At 41.2% G+C, this 23,560-nt stretch overlaps 1 protein-coding gene across 1 annotated transcript; it reads left to right on the top strand.

Annotated features, from left to right (window-relative positions):
• Positions 1-1,432: 1,432 nt before the first annotated feature.
• si:ch211-251b21.1 (uncharacterized protein LOC571720 homolog) lies at positions 1,433-15,433 on the top strand. The gene is made up of 11 exons (XM_037102623.1): positions 1,433-1,497; positions 1,535-1,547; positions 1,700-1,775; positions 6,328-6,359; positions 8,353-8,532; positions 10,683-10,906; positions 11,341-11,438; positions 12,406-12,623; positions 12,787-13,006; positions 13,569-13,819; positions 14,947-15,433. Exons 1-11 carry the CDS (start codon positions 1,484-1,486, stop codon positions 15,043-15,045), a joined length of 1,425 nt encoding a protein of 474 aa, XP_036958518.1. The 5' UTR covers positions 1,433-1,483; the 3' UTR covers positions 15,046-15,433.
• Positions 15,434-23,560: the final 8,127 nt, after the last annotated feature.

The following is a 23,560-nucleotide window of genomic DNA, read 5'->3' as shown; positions in this document are numbered from 1 at the left end:
GCTGCATACCTCTTGTATGGCTCATCCAGCAGTTATGCTGCCCTCTATAGTTTCAGAGCAGCCTTCCAGATCTTGGCCATTTCTTATAAATAACACCTCAGAAAGTCAGCAGAATGTAGAGAACCATGTCTTTGAAACTCTTTTTAGGGGATGACCCCCAGACCTTTGTTTTGGTTTCAAAATCTTCCCTGTTTTTGAGGTCTCAAGATTTCACTGATACTAATTCAGGTTGTGTAAATTCCCCAAAAATGCTTAATCAATCAGTGTTTCCTTTGGAACTAAGATCTTGGCAAAACTGCCATGCCTTTGTAACATGATATGCACTTTGGGACACAAGACATGCATAAGACTTGCTAGTCGGCAGTTCGATGGTTGTGTGCAGAACAATGTAGTGAGGAATTATACAGGGGAGGAGACAGGAACACAGATGCAGCAGAGTAAACCCATGACTATTTGGCAGAGGTATTGGGGGGATAAAGTTCAGGAGACATAAATGTTGCTACACTTGTTCAATGGATTGCATTGAAACCTAATATATTGGTAACAATAGGAGGATTTCCATGTATACTTTTGAGAAATCTAATGCAAATGTTTGTTGGATTCTGGGTCACTGATCAATTCCACAATACAAAGAATTAGACATGCGAGGAACCCTCAAGTACTTGAAACCCTAACCCTCAGCACAGCACCTCCCTGCTTTCTCAGGACACTGATTTGTCAGTCAAAGGTTTGGCTTTTGTCAAGCCTGTGATTTCCAAAGCTGACAGCCACCTCTGGTGAGCTGTCACACACTGTCAGGCCTCTTCCTCAGCTCTGTAAGACTTTGTGAAGCATGACATTCTCATTTTAGCACCATAGACTCTGTTCCAGCCGGCACACAAACACAAAAGGACAGCTTAATTAGGATTCCAAGAAAACCACAGAGTCCCTCTTAAAGCCGTATTTATCTAGATAGTTTGGCACAGCTTGGCCTCTCAACTGCAACCTCCCAGCTTTGTCTAGCACTTCAGTCCTGGGAGAATGTTTTCTGTCTCAAAGAGTGAATGAAGTCTTTACTTTTAAGATGAAATCACTGTCTGTCTTCAAAAGGTTTGTGCAAATACATCAGTTTGGTTTGTAGGCTTATAGTTAAAACCTGGAGGTTTTTCAAGTCAAAGCAGCTAGGACCAATTTTTGTGCATACCTGCTTGAAAACAAATTGTCCATCTGTAAAGTTACATGTACCCCTCCCCCACCCAACTTCACCTCCCTCTTTCTACTATCTTGTAATATTATCTTATGAAAACAAGTGTAGCAACGATTAGGTCATTACACTTCACTCCTGAACTTTATCCCCTAAAAACCTCTGCCAAATAATCACAAGTTTACTCTGCGTCTGAGCTCTTGTCTCCTCCCTCCCTATGATCCCCTATATAATCCCCCACTACACTGGTCTGCACACAACCCTCCGACTGCCCACTAGCAAGTCTTGTGAATTTCTTACATGTTTTCCTGGAGTTGTGTCTCTCACATAAGTTTTCATTCTGAGTGCATTTTGCGTAACTGAGGTAAGCAAACTTCTTTTATACAACATAGTAAGGCAATTTGTGTGTGTAAACAGGTTTCAACACTAAGTGTCACATGCTCTTGGTTGGATCGCACCTGAAACTGAGACAGATAATCTCGTTGAGACTTATGTATTAATCAGTGCCATTTTCAGGGCTTTGGAAACATGAAAGGCTGCATGTCTTTGGTCATCTGTCTGGCAGCCCTCACTGCTTGTAGCATCACTGCAGGTAAGGATAATGCAAAAAAACCTCACAACTGCAGCACACGTGGTTGAACGTGGATAAATACTTCACATTGAGGGTTGTCACGATTCATGTTTTTGTTGCAGAACAAACAAATTTATTTAAAAGCAAACCCTATATCCTTTATGTCATAACTTCATGTCCTCTTGTTTATCTCTCCTCTTACAGGGATAAACATCACATCTCTTACAGCAGCTGTCAGGGCTGCCTATGCTTAAGAGAAAGTTGATATCATATTTCAATTAGAGCCATACCAATATTCAATATACAAGACTGACATCACAAATCAGTCAGTATCAACACATTTTTTTCAATGATTGCTCAAAAAAGGTTATCAATAACTTGTCATTAAGTGCTATCCCTGGTCTGCTTCCGGTATTGCGCTGCCGCTGTTATTGTAGGCACATTGCTGAAACTCTGTATTACCGTTAAAACGGCCCTACCAATGTTTCCAGTGACAGCTACAGCTTCCACACAGACCTACAGAGTGCTGTGGTGGTGCTAAGTTGCTGGACATGCTGGCAGGCAACATGAGAGCACGGTTTTTAGTTGATATGGTGGCATTTTTAATGTTAAATACACCGCATGGTTGCCAGCTTTGTACTTGTGATTCTTGATTCAAGACTTATTGGTGATTATTACATCCTTTGGAATTAACATTGGATACTGTGCACAGTCCAATTTATTTCCTATGCCAACGTTCTGTACCAGTGTGTGACAGCAGGGTCTGTCTATGTGGAAATTAAAGGTCTGGAGCTCAGGGTGGTGGGTGGGCCTTTAACAAGCTCTATTTTCATTTGTACCGTCAAAGAATTATTATTACTTTTCACAAAAATTATGTTTATGTCACTTTAACCTGTTAGTGAATGCCCCCATTTTAAGGTTCTTTTTCCAAAACGACATACCGAAATTAAAAGCATGACAGCTCCCACATCGTTTGAGACTCAGGGATGAAGGTAACACCCTCAAGTTTTTTCTAGAAGTGTAAGTGTGATTCTATGACATACTGATGCAGAGTTACAGAGGTTGGAACACAGGTTTTCGTTTCCGTCCAATTCAAATGTCAATTAACTGACTAAGATATAAGGGTTCAGGTATGTCTGTGGACACAGCAGACACACTTAGGCCATAGCCACAGGTCTTGGGTTTCTTGCTTGTTCGGCACTTGAAGCTAGTTTTGGGTAAAATGACATGGATATTCCCATTCTATGGACTCTTGGCGAACTATGAAAAAAGTGGTATGATGTTGTAGCCGTGGAAAAAGGGAACACTCTGAAGGTATGCAGGCATTCTTGCTTCTTGCAGTAGAGGGCTCTTAATAATGTTGTGTCATGTTGAGTTTAGAAGGCTATTACATGGTCTGGAAATAACTTTTTCCTTTGAGTTTGGGCTTAAAATAATCACAACAGTCTCAGCTTTCCAACAGTGAGTATATACTGTTAAGATCTGATGCTTAAAACTATTGGCAAAGATTTTTACGAAGGGTGTTTGTTTAGTGAAGCGTGTTCCTGTGTTGGAACTGTGTTCCTTAAGGGGTTAACCAGGTGTTTCAGTTGAATCACATCTGTGGGGCTCTATGGATCTTCTCTGTTTTGTTGAAGCTGGTTGTTATTTTATTTTAACAGATTCCATTTTTAAACTAACATTAGCTACTCTGGCTCTCTGTTGGCAGAGCAGAGAGAGGCACTCAGACGAGGCCCTAATGCGCATAAAGTCACATCTTTGGAATGTTGCAGGAAACTAGACCCAAGTCCTTCACAAGAAATCCACAGTTCTGCAGCGTAAAAAAACCTTTAAAATATCGTCCACAAGCTTGTAAAGACAATCAAGTGTGACAGGGAGGGCTACTCTTTTCTTTCATCTGCTCACATATGGCCAATAAAAAAGGAACAATTTTAAGACATTTACATTCAACTTTAAAAAAGCTGGTGATGAACTTATATAAAGTTTTGCATAATTGTTCAATATCAGAATTGATGCCTGGCAATAGGGTTGGGTTATAATGACTTATAGTGTTTCTACTAGCACTTCATTTGACCCAATAGGTGCTTCTATGTCCTGCCTGAAGCGTACAACAACTAACAAGCATCCCTGTAGAGAGGACAACCGTCTCTCTCCTCTATCCTCTCTCACTCCTGGATAAAATCCTGTAGCCAATAAAATTTGAAAAATGACAATATCATTTAGATGGGTTTTCGTAAGCCTACATTTGGAAACTATGCAAGTTTACATAATTTTTCCAGGATGTTGCTTGTTGTATTGCCTGTTTCTTCACCTAAGCACCAAATGTCTTTAACTATTTTCTATCCACAAAGTTTGATTTAAGAAGGAAATATAGCACTAAAGTGTATGTAAGCTTCTTTCACTATCAAGCAAGGGTATTCTGGAAGTATAAAATGTCCCTTTATTAAAGAACGAAAGAAAATAGTGTGCAATATAGAGTGTCAATTTCATGCTCCTTCCGGTGGACCCCATGCAACCTTATTTTGGAAAAATATGTATGATAGTGAATGGAAAGAGACTTTTCGTTGCATGATGGCATGCATGATTTTTCCATCCCGCCTGAATTATGCCATTAATTATCAGTTTTAATTCATAAGTAACGTTTGTGATTTAAAAAGCGAATTTTTCAAGTAATGAAAGTTGCAATTTGTTGCAAACAAAGTAAAATACCAACTAGTTCTGTGTAAATCCGCTCAGTGAAATCACATCTTCTCGCTCAACATACGGCACTGACACGACCAGCGCCTCAGCACAGAAAAATAATTAACAGAGGTGAAAAGTGAAATAAAACTGGCCATACTGACAACTTCAGTTTTGTAAAGGGTAGTTTGTTAGTTCTGCGAGCAAGTTGATATACATGACCAGCTCAACAATGTTTATGTAACAGCTTCTGGTGACCATTTAAGGAGACACTGTAACTAACGTGCCTGTTGGCTGTGTAGTCTCTATAATTATGCAGTTTCACGATCTTATATTTCATTAGCCTGACACACTACTACTTTCTCAAGTTAAAAATTCTATTTTAAATTGACGAACGTTATATATGTGATTTGTGGCACAGTTCAAGCAGGATCAAAACATGATTTGTCTTACTCCTTTAACTACCAGAAAAAAAATTTTCTCACATAAGGTCCCATGGGGCAAACTGGAAAGGGCGTGCTTTTTGCTCTCTACTGGTATCAAATTTGAACTTACTGCAGACTAGATAAGACCAAATGATGTGACCCCATTGTTTTATTGTGTTCCAGCTTCCGGCTCAATTGTAAGCTTATCTCTTAGGCTTATCTCTGCTTACAAAGAGTGTTCAAACTTCTATAACTCAATACCAGCAGCACTTAAACTATTATGACACTTGAGATAGAAACTTATCCTTCAAAAGAGACCAAAATCATACCTGAACTCCAAATAGTTCAAAGCAGCTATTAATTTACTCTGGGTATGCATAGGAAAGGCATTCTGGGGTGATTTTACATACATTTTTAGGAATTATAAGGGGATAAGTGGTATGTTTTGGGACATCCATTCCTCCTCCAGTGCAGGCCTGCCTCTGCAACTGCCTGCAGAGTTAAAGCCAAACTCTGTGCCAGCAGCCCTGGCTGACCTATTAGATGGGGTCACACTCCCAAATCATTCCTCTCATTTGACTCTGGCCCTGCTGGACTGCTGGAGTCCTATCAAAGAACAAAGGGTGTGCCATCCACTGTGGCAGAATCCCATTTCTCACCAGTGGAGGGGCTACCGCCTTGCTGTGGTCCAGAAAGCACTGTGATAAATCAATTAACCATGTGAGGGGAAGACTCTGCAGGCAGGCAGTCAACTGACAGGCATCTCCGCAGATCGCAGGTCCTGCCATCTTCTCTAGAGGAGGCTGATGGGGTGTCATGGGCTTTATATGACCCCACTTTTGTTATTGCATAAAATTATGAAGAATATGCACCCTTGGCACCTCCATTTATCCCCTCTCCTTTCTCTGACTGACCCTGGCAGGGCATGTTAGGGCCTGCTGGACACGCTGTGAATGCCATTGGTCACAGTCAAAGCAAAAAGAAAACAACTCTTAGTGTCATGGGTAGTGTCAAGGGATGGGGTGGGGGGTTCACCCCCTGCTCTAGTTACATGGTGGAAAAGGCCTTGAAAAACACCGTTAGAAAAACATCCTTGATCCCCCCCACAGGGACTCAGTCAACATCTCATTGGACCATGCGACTGTTCCCTCAGTGTGGAACCCTTTCTCCAGGTCTCCTGAAAACAAGCAACAACAAAACTCTCAGTGTCCTCCAGTTTCTGTTCAGCTTATTTATTGCTGTGGCTGAGAGAAAAAAGGCATGATGGGAGCTCAGAACAACAATGTGCTTCATTAGGCTTTCAGAGGATGCCGTTTACATAAGCTTGTAGACATGAAACCAAACTACTAATCAGCCAAAGACCTGGCATAGACTAAATCTTCTCAGCTTTGTGCTAATTTTCTCACTTGTTGACATGCTTCATTACAAGAATCCAAAATTTATTGTGATGCTGTTTTTTTGTATTCCAGATGCCAAGGACTTATCCATCACAACTATAAAGGTATTCTTTCTTTTTGTCTTTTTCTCTACACCAGAACACCAAAGTGGAAGTGGCTTTGTGCAGCTGAGTCATTTTGGCTCAGCAGAACAGTTTTAGTCGTTGTCATTTGGCAATCTTTTCTGTTTTACTGACCAAGTTGAAGTCACTAAAGATAAGTTAAAAAAAGAACAGTCAGACAGTCGCCATAGTGGTACTACTGGTGGTTTGGTCCACATACACTTAAGTATGTGGACAAAAGCACTCAACACAATTTCAAAGTTTCTTGTCTGCACAGATGTCGGTAATGGATGAACCTCCTGGTTCGGGCACAAGCTACAGCTTTCACACGAGGTGACACCAGTGATGCACACAAGATCATTTTGTCAATTTTTAACCACTAAATGCAACAATCTCAGACAACAAGAAGATTTTTCACACTTTCCATGGCTGTTCTCCGCTATATAGTTTCTGTTATATATATATATATGCATTTGTATATATATATATATGCATTTATATATATATATATATATATATGCATTTGTATATATATACTGTATATATCCATCCATCCATCCATCCATCTTCTACCGCTTTATCCGTTACCGGGTCGCGGGGGCAGCTGTCTGAGCAGGGACACCCAGACTTCCCTCACCCCGGACACTTCCTCCAGCTCTTCTGGGAGGATCCCAAGGCGTTCCCAGGCCAGCTGGGTGACATAGTCGCTCCAGCGTGTCCTGGGTCTTCCCCGGGGTCTCCTCCCAGTGGGACATGCCAGGAACACCTCCCGTGGAAGGCGTCCCGGGGGCATCCGAAACAGATGCCCGAGCCACCCCAACTGGCTCCTCTCGATGTGGAGGAGCAGCGGCTCTACTCCGAGCTCCTCCCGGGTGACAGAGCTCCTCACCCTATCTCTAAGGGAGCGCCCTGCCACCCTGCGGAGGAAACTCATTTCAGCCGCTTGTATCCGGGATCTTATTCTTTTGGTCATGACCCAAAGTTCATGACCATAGGTGAGGGTAGGAACGTAGATTGACCGGTAAATCGAAAGCTTCGCCTTTCGGCTCAGCTCTCTCTTCACCACGACAGACCGGTACAACGACCGCATTACTGCGGCCGCCGCACCGATCCGCCTGTCAATCTCACGCTCCATCCTTCCCTCACTCGTGAACAAGACCCCAAGATACTTAAACTCCTCCACCTGAGGCAGTAGCTCTCCCCCAACCCGGAGGGGACAAGCCACCTTTTTCCGGTCGAGAACCATGGCCTCAGATTTGGAGGTGCTGATTCCCATCCATATATATATATATATATATATATATATATATATATATATATATATATATATATATATATATATATATATATATATATATATATATATATATATGCATTTGTATAGCTCACAGCATTTTCATTTACATGTTAAAGCCTCCCCTAGAATCAGGGGGAGGGGGGTCATGGGGGGACAACAACCGAGCAAGGCCCACGTCAATTTCCGACAATTCACAGCAGTTTTCGGTGTTGCTTGCAGATTGCCGTGTGCTGTCGTAAACCTGAACTTCCATGACAATCTACAGTGCCACTTACTGACAAAAATCCCATTTTTCATGCAGTGATATAAAGGGTACACTACCTTTAGATTGTTTCAGGTAAATGTTACTTTAAGACACATTACAGACAAAATATGACTTGATAAGAAGATTATAGCGGTGAAAAAAATATTTTCCTTCAGATACAATTGCATATCCTGTGTATGCGACACTGCAATCTTTAAACAATCGTGCACATCCAGAGATTTTCTCACTCCTAACTCAAAGCATTGCGAAAAGTTAATCTCACCAAAGTTCGAGTCCAGATGTCTACATAAAACCATCAATTTCATTTTGCAATCAACTGAATATCGTTTCTAGTCATCTTCAAAGAATGAACTTGGGTGCTAATTTACTTCCCAGTTCTCAAAATGATCCCTCACATTCTCCATTAAATGAGGTTGTTCATTCTGTTTGCTCAGGATGACCCATACGCCATGAGCAGAGGCCCTGAGCTGGAGGGCTACTGTGTCGACCTGCTCGCTATGCTCTCCAAGAAGCTGGGATTCAAGTACAAACTGCACCTGGTGAAAGACAATCGCTACGGAGCAATGGACTCCAGCGGCAACTGGCAGGGCATGATTGGCGAGATCATCAGAGGGGTAAATCATTGACCATGAAACTGTGCTGGCTCTACTTAAAGGACAAATTCACCCAAAAATTCAAATTCAGTCATTATCCTCTCACCCCATGCCAAGTAAATGTCTGGGGAAGTTTTGTAGTCAACAAAACATTTCTGGACCTTCACAGCGAAACAGAGTTGCAGCATTCTGCTAAACAACAGAAGTAGATGAGGGGGTTTGTTTCAATGCAAAAAGAAAAACAACAGAAAAAAATACAACTTACGTCTCCAAATTTATTTGAAATGACAATATTCACACAGTCTACATGTGGTTGAGCTTGTGTACCCACTTCAGATAGGGTGCATGCTAATGCTTTTAGCTTAGCATCCTATGTGAAGATTTCATCCTGGGAAAACTTGCATAAAAATTGACTTTTCAAATCAATTTGCTGACTCTGTGGCACTGACAACTTGGATTACATGGGATGAGCTGTTTGGAGCCATTTGTGTTTGTTGTTTTAACTTTTTACAAGAAGTCTCCAGCTACCTCAGTTGTCTAGGAGAATGCACCAACTCAGTTTTTACTGTGAAGCTCCAGACTATGTATAACTATGTTATGAAACTTCACCATCTGTATGAGAGTGGATAGAATAATGACTTTTTGGATAAACTTTTCATTTAAATGTGATACCGGGACTGAGTGGCAGATGTGTGATATGTATTATACTGACTGTACTGTGTTTATTTTTTAGATTTTTGGTAGGCTATTCTGAAAGCTGAGCCTGTCTTGTAGTCCCAAAGGTGTCATGACTGAACAGTTTTAAAGCTGACAAGTTACCATGTTTATTTGAATATATGAATATTTTAGTATATTTCTCCTCTGATGAGCATTAAACAGCTCTAAATTGACTGAGTGGATTGTATTACGTAGTTTTGATACGACAAAAGAACGGTCAGTAAAACATCATAGCTGAAATGAATGTCTAAGTATAATCATCCAAAAGTACAAAAATTAGTGATTCATGAAACAATCAGATGAAGAAATGCAGTGAATCATACACTGCCTGGCCAAAAAAAAGGTCACACACCGCCTTTAGCTTTGATTACAGCATGCACTCTCTGTGGCATTGTTTCAAAAAGCTTCTGCAATGTCACAGGATTTATTTCCATCCAGTGTTGCATTCATTTTTTGCCAAGATCTTGTATTGATGATGGGAGAGTTGGACCACTGCACAAAGCCTTCTACAGCACATCCCAAAGATTCTCAATGGGGTAAAGGTCTGGACTCTGTGGTGGTCAATCCATGTGTGAAAATGATGTCTCATGTGCCCTGAACCACTCTTTCACAATCTGAGCCCGATGAATCCTGGCATTGTCATCTTGGAATATGCCCGTGCCATCAGGGAAGAAAAAAATCCATTGGTGGAAGAACGTAGTCATTCAGTATATTCAGGTAGTCAGCTGACCTCATTCTTTGGCCACTTAATGTTGCTGAATCTAGACCTGACCAACTGCAGCCAGCCCAGATCATAGCACTGCCCCCACAGGCTTGTACAGTAGACGCTAGGCATGATGGGTGCATCACTTCATCTGCATCTCTTCTTACCCTGATGCAGCATCACTCTGGAACAGGGTAAATCTGGACTCATCAGATCACATGACCTTCTTCCATTGCTTCAGAGTCCAGTCTTTATGCTCCCTAGCAAACTGAAGCCTTTTTATTTTCAGATTAGCCTCACTGATTATTGGTTTTCTTGAGGCTACACACCTGTTCAGTCCCAATTCATTGAGTTCCCTTCACACTGTGCATGTGGAAATGCTCTACTTTCACTATTAAACATAGCCCTGAGTTCTACTGTTGTTTTTCTATGATTTGATTTCACAAAAGCTTTAAGTGATCACCGATCATGATCAATCAAGATTTTTTTCAGACCACATTTCTTCCTCGAAGATGATGGTTCCCCACTATCCTTCCAGTTTTTCGTTATGCTTTGGACAGCTCTTGTTTCTCTACTTGATGCATGCCAATAGATCACGTAGGACAACCATAGCACATTATAGGGTGTTTGAACAATAGCAGACATCTGAAAGTGCTGATATGATGTTGTTTCGACACATTGCAATGTATTTAATGGCCTCACATTATCTCTGTGTCTTGTGTATGATCCGTGTGCTCATACCCTCCACCAGGAGGCTGACCTGGCAGTGGCCCCGCTGACCCTCACTGCAGTTAGAGAGCAGGTTGTGGATATGACCACCCCCTTCATGCAAACAGGACTCGGCTTCATCTTGCGCAAAGATCTGGCCTCTGAGGAGAGCACCTTCAGTCTTATGTCACCCTTCTCCACTGACATGTGGGTTGGTGTCCTCATCGCATTCCTGCTAACAGGTCTCTGTATGTTCCTCGTCGGTAGGTAAGTGCAAACAAGCCTCCGTAATCTGCCATAATATCTTGTGCAAATGATAAGATCTTTTCACCAAACCACAACCAGCATTGTCTGTAGTAACAGAGCACTTATTGTGTCTATTGTTTATTAAGGTTACTCATGCAGTGTTCATCCGCCCCAAACCGCCAGATTACTTTACAGCACATTAACCTTAAGCTAAGCTAAGCACACCAATTCAGACACTTACCAGAAACTCTGTTTTGCTGCTGCAGTCAGGTTGAACAGGAGTGAAGATATATCCACATTTTAATCCCAGAGGATAAAAGGACCTTGGAGCTCCCCTCCTGTCAGTAAACAGCTCCAGATTAGAGAAAAATCTGTTTTGTATGGCTTTCTGCAACCAATTTTCTCTGGTGTCAGAGTTTAACAGTGCTGGTTTGAAGACCTTTATTTTTCTCTAGGGTCAGTCCCACTGAGTGGGCTGAGCCGGACACAGAGGAACACAACTTCACGTTGCTGCACAGCTTCTGGTACATCACAGGAGCGCTCACTCTTCAAGGTAACACAGCAGTATGCTTAATTGAACTACAGGCACAGAAACACATATGGCTGCTGACTGTCTCTGTTCATAGACTTTCTCACAGACCTTATGAAATGAATGAAATCTCTGACAGATGTTCCATAACACAACTTCATTGTGCAAAACTCAAAGCCAGAACTGCTCCGACCCCAAACTGACCCAAAATGAATATTCTGTCATTAACTACTCACACCAATGCCAATGCAAAGTCAGGTGAAGTTTCATTTTGCACAACACATTTCTAGGGCTTCACAACAAAGCAGCATTTCCAAAATAACTGAAGTTGCTTGGAAAAAAGCAACCAAAAATAATCACATAAAATGTCTCGCAACAACTCGCCCCATGACCCAGGATCCCAAACCCATTCAAAATGTCCTTATATATGCCCCCAACTAACTAAAAATTTTAAAGTTATAGTAGTTACACAATATTATTCTACCAATATATCAAGTATCAAGTAAATTGTCACTATAAACAATCATAACAAGCTTAGTATTGAAGTTTGCTAGCAGCTAGGTAAAGTGAGTACCAGCAGGAAACAACAAAGCATTTTGTCATTTTTTGTGCTGAAGAATCAAGGTCTGGAGTCACCGGGCTTGGATACACTGCACAATCAGGATGGGTTAATTGCAGAGCACCACTTTCACTGTGTTGTATGATATGTGTCCATTGTATGATATGTGATCAAATAAAGATTCTTCCCTTCTTCCCTTCCCTTTCCATCATCACAGTGCTGAGAACAAAATGACTCTGAATGTAGCGTGGTTTCCCAGTTTGTTAAAGCTTAGAGCAATCATTAAATAATGTTATACCCCACACTGGCAATGCCATCATTAACGATAAAACCTCTCTGTTGTTTTAAATTGAGCATGAATTCTAATCTTACTTTTAAAGGAGTGGGTTGACCTGTACTACAGCCTCCTGACTGCTCCCACTGTCCTCTCAGGTGCTGGTCCTCACCCCAAGGCCCTGTCCGGACAGCTAATCAGTGCCATCTGGTGGCTGTTTGCTATACTGCTGCTGGCCTGCTACTTTGGCAACTTCAACTCCGCCTTGCACTCCAGCAACAAACACATCTCCATCATGAGTTTTGAAGACCTTGCTAACCAGGACGTGATTGATTATGGCACAGTCGAGTCTGGATCCACCATGATGTTCTTTAAGGCACAATCAGCATCTTCTAACTAGAGATTATAGTGATCACAGCTGGTTCATAACTTCTGAGAGCACTTCATATAACTGAGTGGGAGACAACATGGTCCAGATATCACTCAGAATACAGTGTTGAAAATTAAAATGTTTTATTTTACATTGTTTTCCCTCCCAGTATTCCAACAATCCCGTGTACCGCCGTATCTACCAGCACATGGAGCGTAAGAAGAGCTATGTGCAAAGCATGGAGGAGGGTGTCCGCCGCACCCAGGAGGGAAACTTCGCCTTCATCGGTGAAGCAGTGTCCTTGGACTTGGCAGTGGCTCGCTACTGTAAATTGACCCGTTCACAGGAAGTCATCGGTATGAGAGGCTACGCCATCGCAGCACCTCTGGGTGAGTGGCTGTGACCTGTCACAATGTTTTCTGTTGTTTTTGATCAAAGAATCACTCACCAGTGGAATTGTTTGGTGTTTCTGAGTGACCTGTCGGTGCAGATTCCTATGTTTACAATGTTTAGTTTTATTGCGGAATTATTGCATCTTTCAAATAAATTCATAATAAGCCCTGTTCAGATCTGTGTTAAATTCTGCCTTTTCTGGTCTGATCACAAGTAGACAGCGTTAAGCACAGGCGTGAACGCCACCACATCAGGCAGAATGGATCACAGGCTGTCTGACCTCCATTTCCAGTGTTTGGACTCTCTTTACCTGCCAATGTTAACAGCAGATCCATGCTAGGACAAAGAATATATTTGACATGTGTTAGTGACTTAACCACAGAAAAACTAATACTCTTGTAATTGAGCAAATTGTTGTAGCCATTTTGAAAAAATCTAATGGAGAGCCTGAAACCAGAGAGTGGGGGCTGTTCTAACAGCAGGACAATGATCATAGGTTTGAGTGAGACTTTCAGCAGCCTCTTTCTTCTATCACACTGCCTCTCCTTGCTTCACCAGGTTCCCCACTGGTCAAAAACCTAACCATCGCCATCCTCCAGCTAAGTGAGTCCGGAGAGCTGACGTACCTGCGAGACAAGTGGTGGGCCAGCAGCTGTATGGGTGCTGACAGGGCCCAAACTTCAGAGGCCCTGCAGCCCAGTGACCTTCGGGGTCTCTTTGTTCTCCTGGGACTGGGATTGGCTGTCGGGCTCCTGTTGGCCCTCATCGAGCTCCTATCCAGGGTTCGCAACCAAGCTAAGGATGGCAAGGTAGGGAATAGTATATCCACCAGAAACCAGTATGGCTGTAGGGATGGGATGTCAGTCCACAGCTTTGGTTCAGACTGAAATATCTTTACAACCATTGCCATGAAACTTTAAGATTCACGTTATCTATTGGATCATTCCAGCTGACTTTGGTGAGCCTTTCTAAAGTCACCTACAAGTTGACATTCATGGCTTTTACCGACATATCTCAACAACTCTTGAACAGAGCAAAAAACTCACTGTGCCTTGGTATCTTTAGGAGGTAACACTTAATTTTACAGGTCAGGAAATGTCATAGTAAGTAGATGGAGATGTCAATAAGCAGTTAATAAATAGCTGGCAATAGCTGATCATGCCATTTCAAGTTCCCTTTAGCAAGCCACTACCTAAGCTGAGCTCATCAGCTTTACTTCCACACGTCAGTAAACTGAGATCATTTTTTAACCAATCAACAATCAGTCTCCCTCCCTCTTTCACACACACACACACACACACACACACACACACACACACACACACACACACACACACACACACACACACACACACACACACACACAGCTGGTTATTGATGATGTAAATGATAACTTTTTTCAACCTGTTCACTTGCTAAAAAATGTCTCTGATTCACTGACCTTGGCAGAAACTAGTTCATTAGTTCATCAGTTCAAATCCAGCTGCAACAACTGTGCTCACTTGAATTTAGTGGCCTGCTGAGGGGAAGTTGAGTGGAATCCAGCTGAAATGTTCCCAGAATTATATTACAGAAATGATCAGCTTTTTATTAACTTCTTATTTGAAAAAAGCTAAATATTATTTAAAATGATGTTGGGGTAACTTGCAATACATTCTGAGGTATGCACTGTGGTATTCGGGGTGGAGGTTCAAACATACTTAAAATGCTTTGTAATTACTGCCTACTTGAATAAAATTATACCTTTGTTGGCTTATTGATCACACAACAAAGTACAACCTGTCTCTTTTCTGGTTTGGATTGTGTGGATTTCAGTGAAATCTGGTGCATGAATTGGATGATGAATAACGTTAGCTTCAATGTTCCCCTGCCAACATGACGTCAAATCTCAAATTGCCTAACACTTTGACACCATTTCTTCTTTCTTCTGTTACAGAAATCGTGCTGCTCAGTGTTGACATCAGAGCTGAGCCGACGGTTTGGCAGTGGAGGGGAGAGCGCAGAGGAAGACAGCTTAGACAAAAACAAAGCCTAAAAGGAACGCTTGCATGTTCACAAGATAGCAACAGAGATGAGTATAAGCTGAGAGCCTCTGTACTGTTCTCTTATACACACTAGCTTTCTGTAATGTCAGTGTTTCTGTAATAACAGCCAGGTGTTCTGAGCTGGTTCTGTGTTCTTTGTACTCTTCCAGAAAAGCTTTGAGACCGCAATGAATATATCAGCTAGCAGCCGCATCATATTAAGCAACAATCCAAGGGACTAATACTAATCACTCTGATTAGTGACTGTTCAGTGTTGTTCTGTGTTATAAGATATCTACATTACATCTCCTATTAACTTACATGTATTTGTTTTTGAATTGTAATAGTTTTATAACAGTTTCTGTTACATATTCCAAATAAATCTTCCAATATCCCAAATGCTCTCTTGTTTCAGAGTATACCTCACAGCTTTATTGTTCATGGTGACAATGTGATTTCGACTTCATCTTAGCGGACCAAAACATGATCAAGACATGTCATATTAGAAATAACAACATTGCTTGAAACTTGAGATCATCTTGTGTTGGGATCAAACCAGCCGTGACACTCGTCAGCATTTTTACATTCCACCCCATGACTGTTAAGTAGTCCCTGCTACATTGTGGATTTTAAGCGGCGATTGCTGAAGCAACATTTGAAGTTCAAGTAAAAAAAGCTCATTGCGCATGAGCGATTCTACCTAACGCTTCCTGATGTTGTAACCTAACATTCAACTACAGGAAAACACTTGGTTTGCCGTACCAAGAAGTACGTCAAAAAGTGTAGTACCAGTTATAGAAGCTGCCGCTGTAAGAGTTAAATGTTGTTTAGTGAAATTCCTTTTCCACAACTCTAGCAACACGTTGGAGTGTTTGATGGATGCCGTAGCGGTCTCTCTACCATCACTGCTTAAAGTTCCTATTATAACATTAGACCACAACAATGTCAGTGAATGAATTTTCACAAAAAAGGAGATATGCATGAAATGGAAGTCCAGACTAAAATACATATGTTTGAAATTTATATTGAAAAGGTGAGGCGAGAGAGCTAAAAGACAAAAGTCTGAAAAGCTCACTCGACCCATGACAATGCACTTCTGAGATGGTCCCCAATTTCAGCTCCTCGGGTTCCCTGTCAAGTCATGCACAGCATCAGGTTTCAACATCTGACCCTGAGGTAAATGGTCTTTTCTGCACTGTACAACTCGTCTGGTGAAAAGTGATGAAATGTTATTGAGGATGAGTGTTGCTGGATGTCTCGGTTTTTAACTTCTACCTGTGTTTTTGACCTATAGCCTCCTTTTTTTCAACATTCTGGCATAAGAAAAGTCTTGCTTCTTTTGCTGTTAGCACTTCCTGTAAACACTCTTCAGAAACCTCAGGTCCAAGTTCAGTTTACATGTACTGTATATGAGCACCTCACATTTGTAAGCATGAAACCACTGGATAGTTTTCACAAGGCATCAGGACCATTTCCAACCATGTTTATGGAATAGGCCAAGTGTCCAGAAGCTCAGATTCCAAATTGGTTTGAAAATACTTTATTTATACACTTTTTTATGATAAAATCTTCACTGTAGCTGCTAAGCTACTGTGTTAGCATGCACCCATCTGTTTATATGAGCTACTGTGCAGGCCATCAAAAACAGCTTCAGATGGTCTGAGTGGATTTCTCTGTTGACACACTGATTCTCATGTGGGTAAGTATGGGCAGAAATTCAGTTAGGATGACTTTATCAAAGCCTTAGATTACTGCTAGTTGTAAGCTCTTTCACACAGTGATGGGATCTGTATGAAGATTTGATTCTGAAAAGAAAGCAAAGCCATTTCAAATAGATCAGTGTTTGAGGAGAGTGAGTAGGGAAAAGGGAATGACCCTCTCTCTCCTATATCCTATCAACACACACCTGGTGTAAAGCTCATATATTCCATAGATATCCTCACAGGCTCCTTTCCAGGCTTACAGCTGGGACACAGTAAATGAGTTGATGATTAACCCTGTTTCCATAAAGTCAAGAAAAAACTGATTCACTCCTCATGCTGTGTAACACCTCTCATTTGAACAGTTGGTTATGTATCTGGTTGACCACTTGGAGGTGCTACTGGATCTGTATTTGTGTGATGATCAGAGGGGTTTCATTCATGCCACTATGATCAGTGATTATTCAGAGGTGCAGTAACACACAGCCTCAATCTGCATCAAGTAGAATCCCAGAAGTCTTCCTGCCCTTAATATCGGCTTTGGAAAACAAGTTTGCTGAACTTTCAGATATATTATGCATATTAGATGGAGCTTTAACTTGATGTAATTCAGAAGCTGTAGAAAATAGAATTAAAGGTGAGCTGTGTATTAGCAGCCAAGCCAAGCAAGGCCACAGCCCAGAGTCATTTAAGGGCCCCATTGGCCCCAGTTCATGTCAGTTTATTTGTAGTCATTTGATAAATTTAAAATCCATTTGGAAATATGCATGACTAAATCACAATGCTAAATGAAATGACTGGGAAGTTAGGTAAAGTTGTATAGACCACAAAACATTTCTAAAGCTTCACAGCAAAATGGCAAACAACTAAAGTAGATGAATAGGGACTTTTCAAACCTAAAAAAAAAAAAAAAAAACTAAACAAAGTGGCTCCACGCAGCTTGTCTGGTGTAAACCAAGTCTGTGGGAGCCCCGAATCCCACATTTATTTGAATAGTTGTTATTTATACCCTCCATGCAGTGGAGCTTGCTCACCCACTTAAGACTGGGCGCATGCTAATCCTTTTATTTTAGCAGCTACAGTGAAGATTTTGGTTTGAAAAGGGTCCAAATAACATCTTTCAAATCAATTTGGGATCTTGGGGATTCTGGAGAACTGGATTGTGTCAGACAAGCTGTATGGATCCATTTTAAGTTTACCTCTGCCAAGAAGGTTATGTGATCACCCATGTCCATTTGTTGCTCGGTTGTCAAGAGGATTACACATAATCTACCAGACGCATTCCCCAAACTTGGAACTTAGATGGAGGAAGGGTCTTAGCCCAGAATAGACCCCAATAAAGCTCGATGTGGATCCTGTATGATTTTACTACTTCGTTGGGAGCTCAGCTCCAATTGGCTGCAGCATAACTCAAACTCAGCTGTGTACTATGGGTTGGTTTGGCCAATTATTGGAATCAGTGAGTTTTTAATTTCATTGGTTATAAATTAATTTAAAAATGCACTATATTGACTCTGATGCAACATGCAATTCATAAAGTAACTAGCAACTAAAGTTATCAAATAAATGAAGTGGAAAATTTGGAGTGGAAGGATAAAGTGACAACAAGAACACACACTTGTTACTTTAAATCCCTCAAAATCAAAATTGTACTTATTACAAATTGGACTAATTACATTAGTTGATGAAACGTACAGTCAAGCCCGAAATTATTCATGCCAGCATGTCCTCACTGGTATTTTTGCCCATTCGTCTGTAGCGATGAGCTCCAACTCTTTCAGGTTGGAGGGTCTCTGTGCCATCACCCTGATCTTTAGCTCCCCCCACAGATTCTTCATTGGATTCAAGTCAGGACTCTGGCTGGGCCACTGCAAAACGTTAATGTTTTTGTCCTCTAACCATTTCTTCACCACTTTTGCTGTGTGTTTTGGGTAGCTGTCGTGCTGAAATGTCCACTGGTGCACAAGGCCAAGTTTCTCTGCAGACTGCCTGAACACCCCCCAAAGCATTAGGTTCCCACCACCATGTTTGACAGTGGGGATGGTGTTCTTAGGGTTGAAAACTTCTCCTTTTTTACGCCAAATGAAGGATACAACATTGTGGCCAAGCAATTCAATTTTTGTTTCATCTGACCATACAAGAGAAGACCAGAAGTTTTCCTCTTTGTCCAGATGAGCATTTGCAAAGGCCATGTGGGCTTTTGTGTGCCTGATCTGGAGAAGTGGCCTGTGTCCGTGGAACCCAACAGTGTGCAGTGTCCATTGGACTGTCTGCCTTGAGACGTTGCCACCAGCAGAGCCCAGATTTACCAGGTTGGCCTTGGTGGTGATCCTTGGATTCTTTTTCTTATCCTCCTGGCCAGCATAGGTGTCACTTTTGGCTTCCGACTACATCCTCTGAGATTTTCCACAGTGTGGAACGTCTTGTATTTTTTAATAATACAGCACTGTAGCCACTGAACTTGAAAACATTTAGATAAGGCCTTATAGCCCTTTCCTGACTTGTGAGCAGCCACAGGTCATCAGTGAGCCCCTTTGTGATAGCCATGACTGTCCACAAAACAACTGCAGAGAGCTGCTGTTTTTCACCTGTTGAGTTGATTAAAACAGCTGTTCCCGATGAATCAGGGTAATTGAGATGCTTTAGAACAGCTTGGACTATTTGGAATGGTATAAAACTTTAAAAACTTGGAATGGTATAAAGCTGAGAAATATTTTTTTTCCACAATGATGCCTATTGTACATCATCTTATTGTCTAACATTTTTCTGAAGGCAGTTTTGCCCAAAGCCATGACACATGCAATACCAAACAAAACACACATTATCATATTATATTAGTTGGTAAACTAATAGGTGACCAAAATGCGGTTGGATCAGAATTACAGCTCTCTACATTCTTGGAACCTCAGGACATCAACAGCATTCCTGCACTTGCTGTGTGTCATATGGGATCTATGAGTATGTTCATTTGTAAAAATGTCCTCCGGCTGTGTGAAATGCCCTGCACTTGAACCTGCTAATCAGCTTCAGGACTCATTGATTCAGCACTGGCGGGAGAAGCTGACGGCTGAGGCTGAGAAGGCAGGGGGTAGAGGCATGAGGGAGACACAGAGAGGTAGGAAGAAGACCAGTATTGATTGGGTGGCAGGCAGATCCTGACAGCTGCACTAAGCTAGCACGCACTTCCCTCAGCCACAGTCTGCAGCTTGGCCGACAGGGAAGTGCCTAAGAAGATTAAATTGTAAATCCCACAGATAACCTGCCTGTCGACTGTCAAGTCAAGACCATTGAAACTGCTGAAAGACAACATGAAGACTAACATTTTAGCTGTTAGCTAGCTAACAACAATAGTTTGCTAAATAATTCAGAGCAGTCATTAATGGTTGTCCTCTCCTTTGTACTGACTAAGTCCCGACAGCATGCAGATTGATTTTATTTTTGTATTTATTTTCATTTGGGTTGCATCTCCACATTGATTAAAGTCTATTTAAATTCAAATTGTTGGTTAATCTTGGTTTTACTGAACAGATAGTAGCACTTTTTTATTGTGCAACAGAGCTCTGGCTAATTTTAACATGGATTTTATTTAAAATCTTGTTTTGCTAAATGATATGTCTGATTGCAACACATTTTAGAATAAATGAATCCTTGATAGTGTTCATTATTTGAGTCAAGATGTGTAGGACTATATCAGTGATTTACACTTATGGAGATGAATTACATCTTAATTTCAAATAACAGCACAAAGCATATGATACAGAATGGCAATTTTTGAATGATATGAATGAATAAATATAAAGCACACAGTACAGTAACCTCTCACTCTTTTTCGCTCTTAGCGCTGGCCTAGATTCTTCTCAGCCCATCCTCTGCCTGTACTGTAGCCGTAGGCCTGTCGATGCGATGAGAATTAGAAATTCTAATGGACGTGTCACCACTTTGAACTGAGGACTTGAAGAGCTTTGAGTCTGGCACTCCCTTGGATATGCCAGGCGAAGTCTGTGCATTGATCCCTCTGAATTTGTTTGACTTTGACAGTCTCTTTCTTTTAACTCTCCCCATCACTCTCTCCCTTCGCTCCATTCATTTTCTCACTGGCCGGCTCATTCTCTTTCTTCTTCTCTACTTTCTGCAGATGTGAACGCATGCAAGCACACACGCGTGCACGCACGCACAAGGCTTGCATACAATACAAGTAATGTGCAGACTTCATCAGTTTTACTGAGGTACAGCTCTCATTTAGTCACTTAGAGAGGGTGCCTCCTGCTTTTCAATGGACTCTCTTTAACCCCAAACTCCTTAATGGCCATAAAGTCAGTGCTTCATAGCTCAATGACTTTTGAAGTACACATTTGATATTGCAATGAATTGTATGTTCTGTGTTAGATCGCCACAAGTGATGAGTAGAGATAATAATAAGTAGCTTTATATCTCCTGACAAAGAATTCCCACAGGGAGATCAGAGGGCAGTTCTGAAAAGATTAAGGGATGTGGTCAAGGACATTTCAGCACAGTGCTGCTTTTAAAGCACCAGGGCTAAGACCAGATACTTAAGACTGAAGGGTGTGCTTGAAACAAATAAGTTCATACAGCACGTTGTCCAACCACATCTGAGGGCACAAGTGCTTATTTATATCTTTTACAAACAGCCATATCAAAAGGCAGGGATGTACCATATACTTATCGTCATAGAGGAGGATGAGATGCAGGATTTGTACATTTTCAACATATTCTAACCTGCGACCGCCTCAAGAAATTATAGATACATGGTGAAACCAGAATTTTGGTTGAATTCATGAAAGAAATTATCTGAAAACATCATCAAAAAAGGAAAAAATAACATTATTACAGCTAGATGTCTATGTACTGTGTTGCAAGTAAGCTAGCATGCTACCAGCTAACCAAAGCCCATCCTGTCTCATTATGGCCCTTGGAGCTGTCTGGACTACTCACTGCACGGCTAGCTGAGCTAACTACCTTAGGTCAGCTACCGTTGGCACCAATTAGCGGTTTCTCTGCTGATTTGTTGGCCCCCATTAGACCCCATAGCGCCCCAGAGTGCCCACTTTATGTTTCACTGTAATGCCCGTCATTTTTCCCAGTGTATCAAAACACACAAAATGTTATCCTGAATGCTGTATTTAAGACACATCAAGTTGTCATCAACAAATGGAACTGGACATTGTATCATTGACAACCAGTTGACAATTGTGTTTGAAATAAAACCATAAATGTATTTTTAAATCGACGGTTGCTTACAAGTGGCTAAACAAGTCTAAATGAGAGGTTATCTGGGTCATTTTAAGTCACTATGCGGAAGGAGACTCATCTAGTCACTAGTCCGTCTTTACAGGCAGACTTATCACAATCCAGCTAAGTCTAATTTTACAACTTGTAAATTGATCCATTTAAAGTAGAGTCTGTTTATTATAGTCTAACAGGAAGCTTAATGGTGGCGAAGTCGTTAGAGTCATGTGAATGCAATGAAGTTTGTTTGTATCGCAATGTTTTCCTCTGGCAATTTCATTTACACTTCAAAAATCCTAAAAACGGTGTTTGTCTGTGAAGATTATCCTGCTGAACATAACACATAAGCATCATAAACTTGTGTTTTTCACACAGCTTATTTTCTGCAATAACTGGAAAACCCCACAGGCCTTATGTAAAGGGAACTTCTGGGTCAGCCTACAAAACTACGTAATCCCTGCATCCTCTCAGTAACTCTGACAAAAATTCAAATGAGCCAGTTTCGAAAATGTTGAACTGCAGTTAACGTCTTGTGCCATCTCCTCTCCCCTTTGTGTCTCAGCTCCAGACAGCACTGAAACAACTTGTGGAGTGACAGTGACCAGACAAAGAGGATCCACAGCTGCACCGGTATCTACTGGATGACAATAAAGTATAAATGATGAAGGCTGCGTGATGAATGTCAATGCATTTGTGTTACTTACCCTGGAAACCTTATTTTTACTAGAAACTACTGTTGCCATGACAACCACTGCCCTCAAAACAACTACTACTCTTCATCCAGTGATCTGCTTCACCAACAAGGGTATTCATTAATGATTTAACAGTGAGTGCTGGGTTACAGCACAAGGTCAGTGCTCTCCTTCCTCCTCCAATATGTTTTCTACTGTGTCCCTCTGTAGATTTAAAGGGTAATTTTATCCAAATCACAATAAATTGTATAGTATCCCTAAAGTTAACCAGCCTCAGTAATTACTGTACAAGAGAATAAATATTTTGTTAAAACGCTAAACTTTATTAGGTTCATCATTGATATGCATGGAACATAATTTACATATTATTATGCCATTGCTTGCTAGGTGATGTCTAATGTACAATCAATCAATCAACCAATCAACCAATCAATCAATCAATCAAGGCTTTATTTTCTATTTGTACTTTTACTCTATTTTATGTTGCTAAAATAAATGACAATAAAAAGGATTCTGATTCTGATTACTGTGATTTTGTTGTACTAACAAAGCAGCACATCAAAAATGAGATTATGTTTCTCTAGGATCAATAACAGAAGACACAATAAATAACACAATATATATAAATATGACAAATTTAAAACTAAAACTATGACTAGGGGCTTATGAAGCGTAGTGGTGCATATGCGCCAGATCAGCAGCTCATCAATCTAACAGCTTGTGGAAGGAAGCTGTTGATAAGTCTGTTAGTTTGACCTTTACGACTCCATAACCGTTTTCCTGATGGGAGCAGTTCAAAGAACGTTTGGAGAGGGTGGGAGGGGTCCCTGATGATGTTCAACACCCTGCTCCTGCAGCGGCTTTGGAAGAGTTCTTGGACAGAGGGG

The sequence above is a fragment of the Acanthopagrus latus genome, chromosome 7 (genome assembly GCF_904848185.1).
Source record: "Acanthopagrus latus isolate v.2019 chromosome 7, fAcaLat1.1, whole genome shotgun sequence".
NCBI classification, from domain to species: Eukaryota; Metazoa; Chordata; class Actinopteri; order Spariformes; family Sparidae; genus Acanthopagrus; species Acanthopagrus latus.
The sequence above is the reverse complement of the archived record's forward strand: the minus strand, read 5'-3'. Positions and strand labels throughout refer to the sequence as shown.

What these genes read in the sequence shown, in the direction of transcription:
- si:ch211-251b21.1 (XM_037102623.1), top strand. An exon ending in CCACCATGATGTTCTTTAAG is followed by an intron (nt 12,624 to 12,786) that starts GCACAATCAGCA and finishes TTTCCCTCCCAG; the next exon opens with TATTCCAACAATCCCGTGTA. An exon ending in ACCAAGCTAAGGATGGCAAG is followed by an intron (nt 13,820 to 14,946) that starts GTAGGGAATAGT and finishes CTTCTGTTACAG; the next exon opens with AAATCGTGCTGCTCAGTGTT.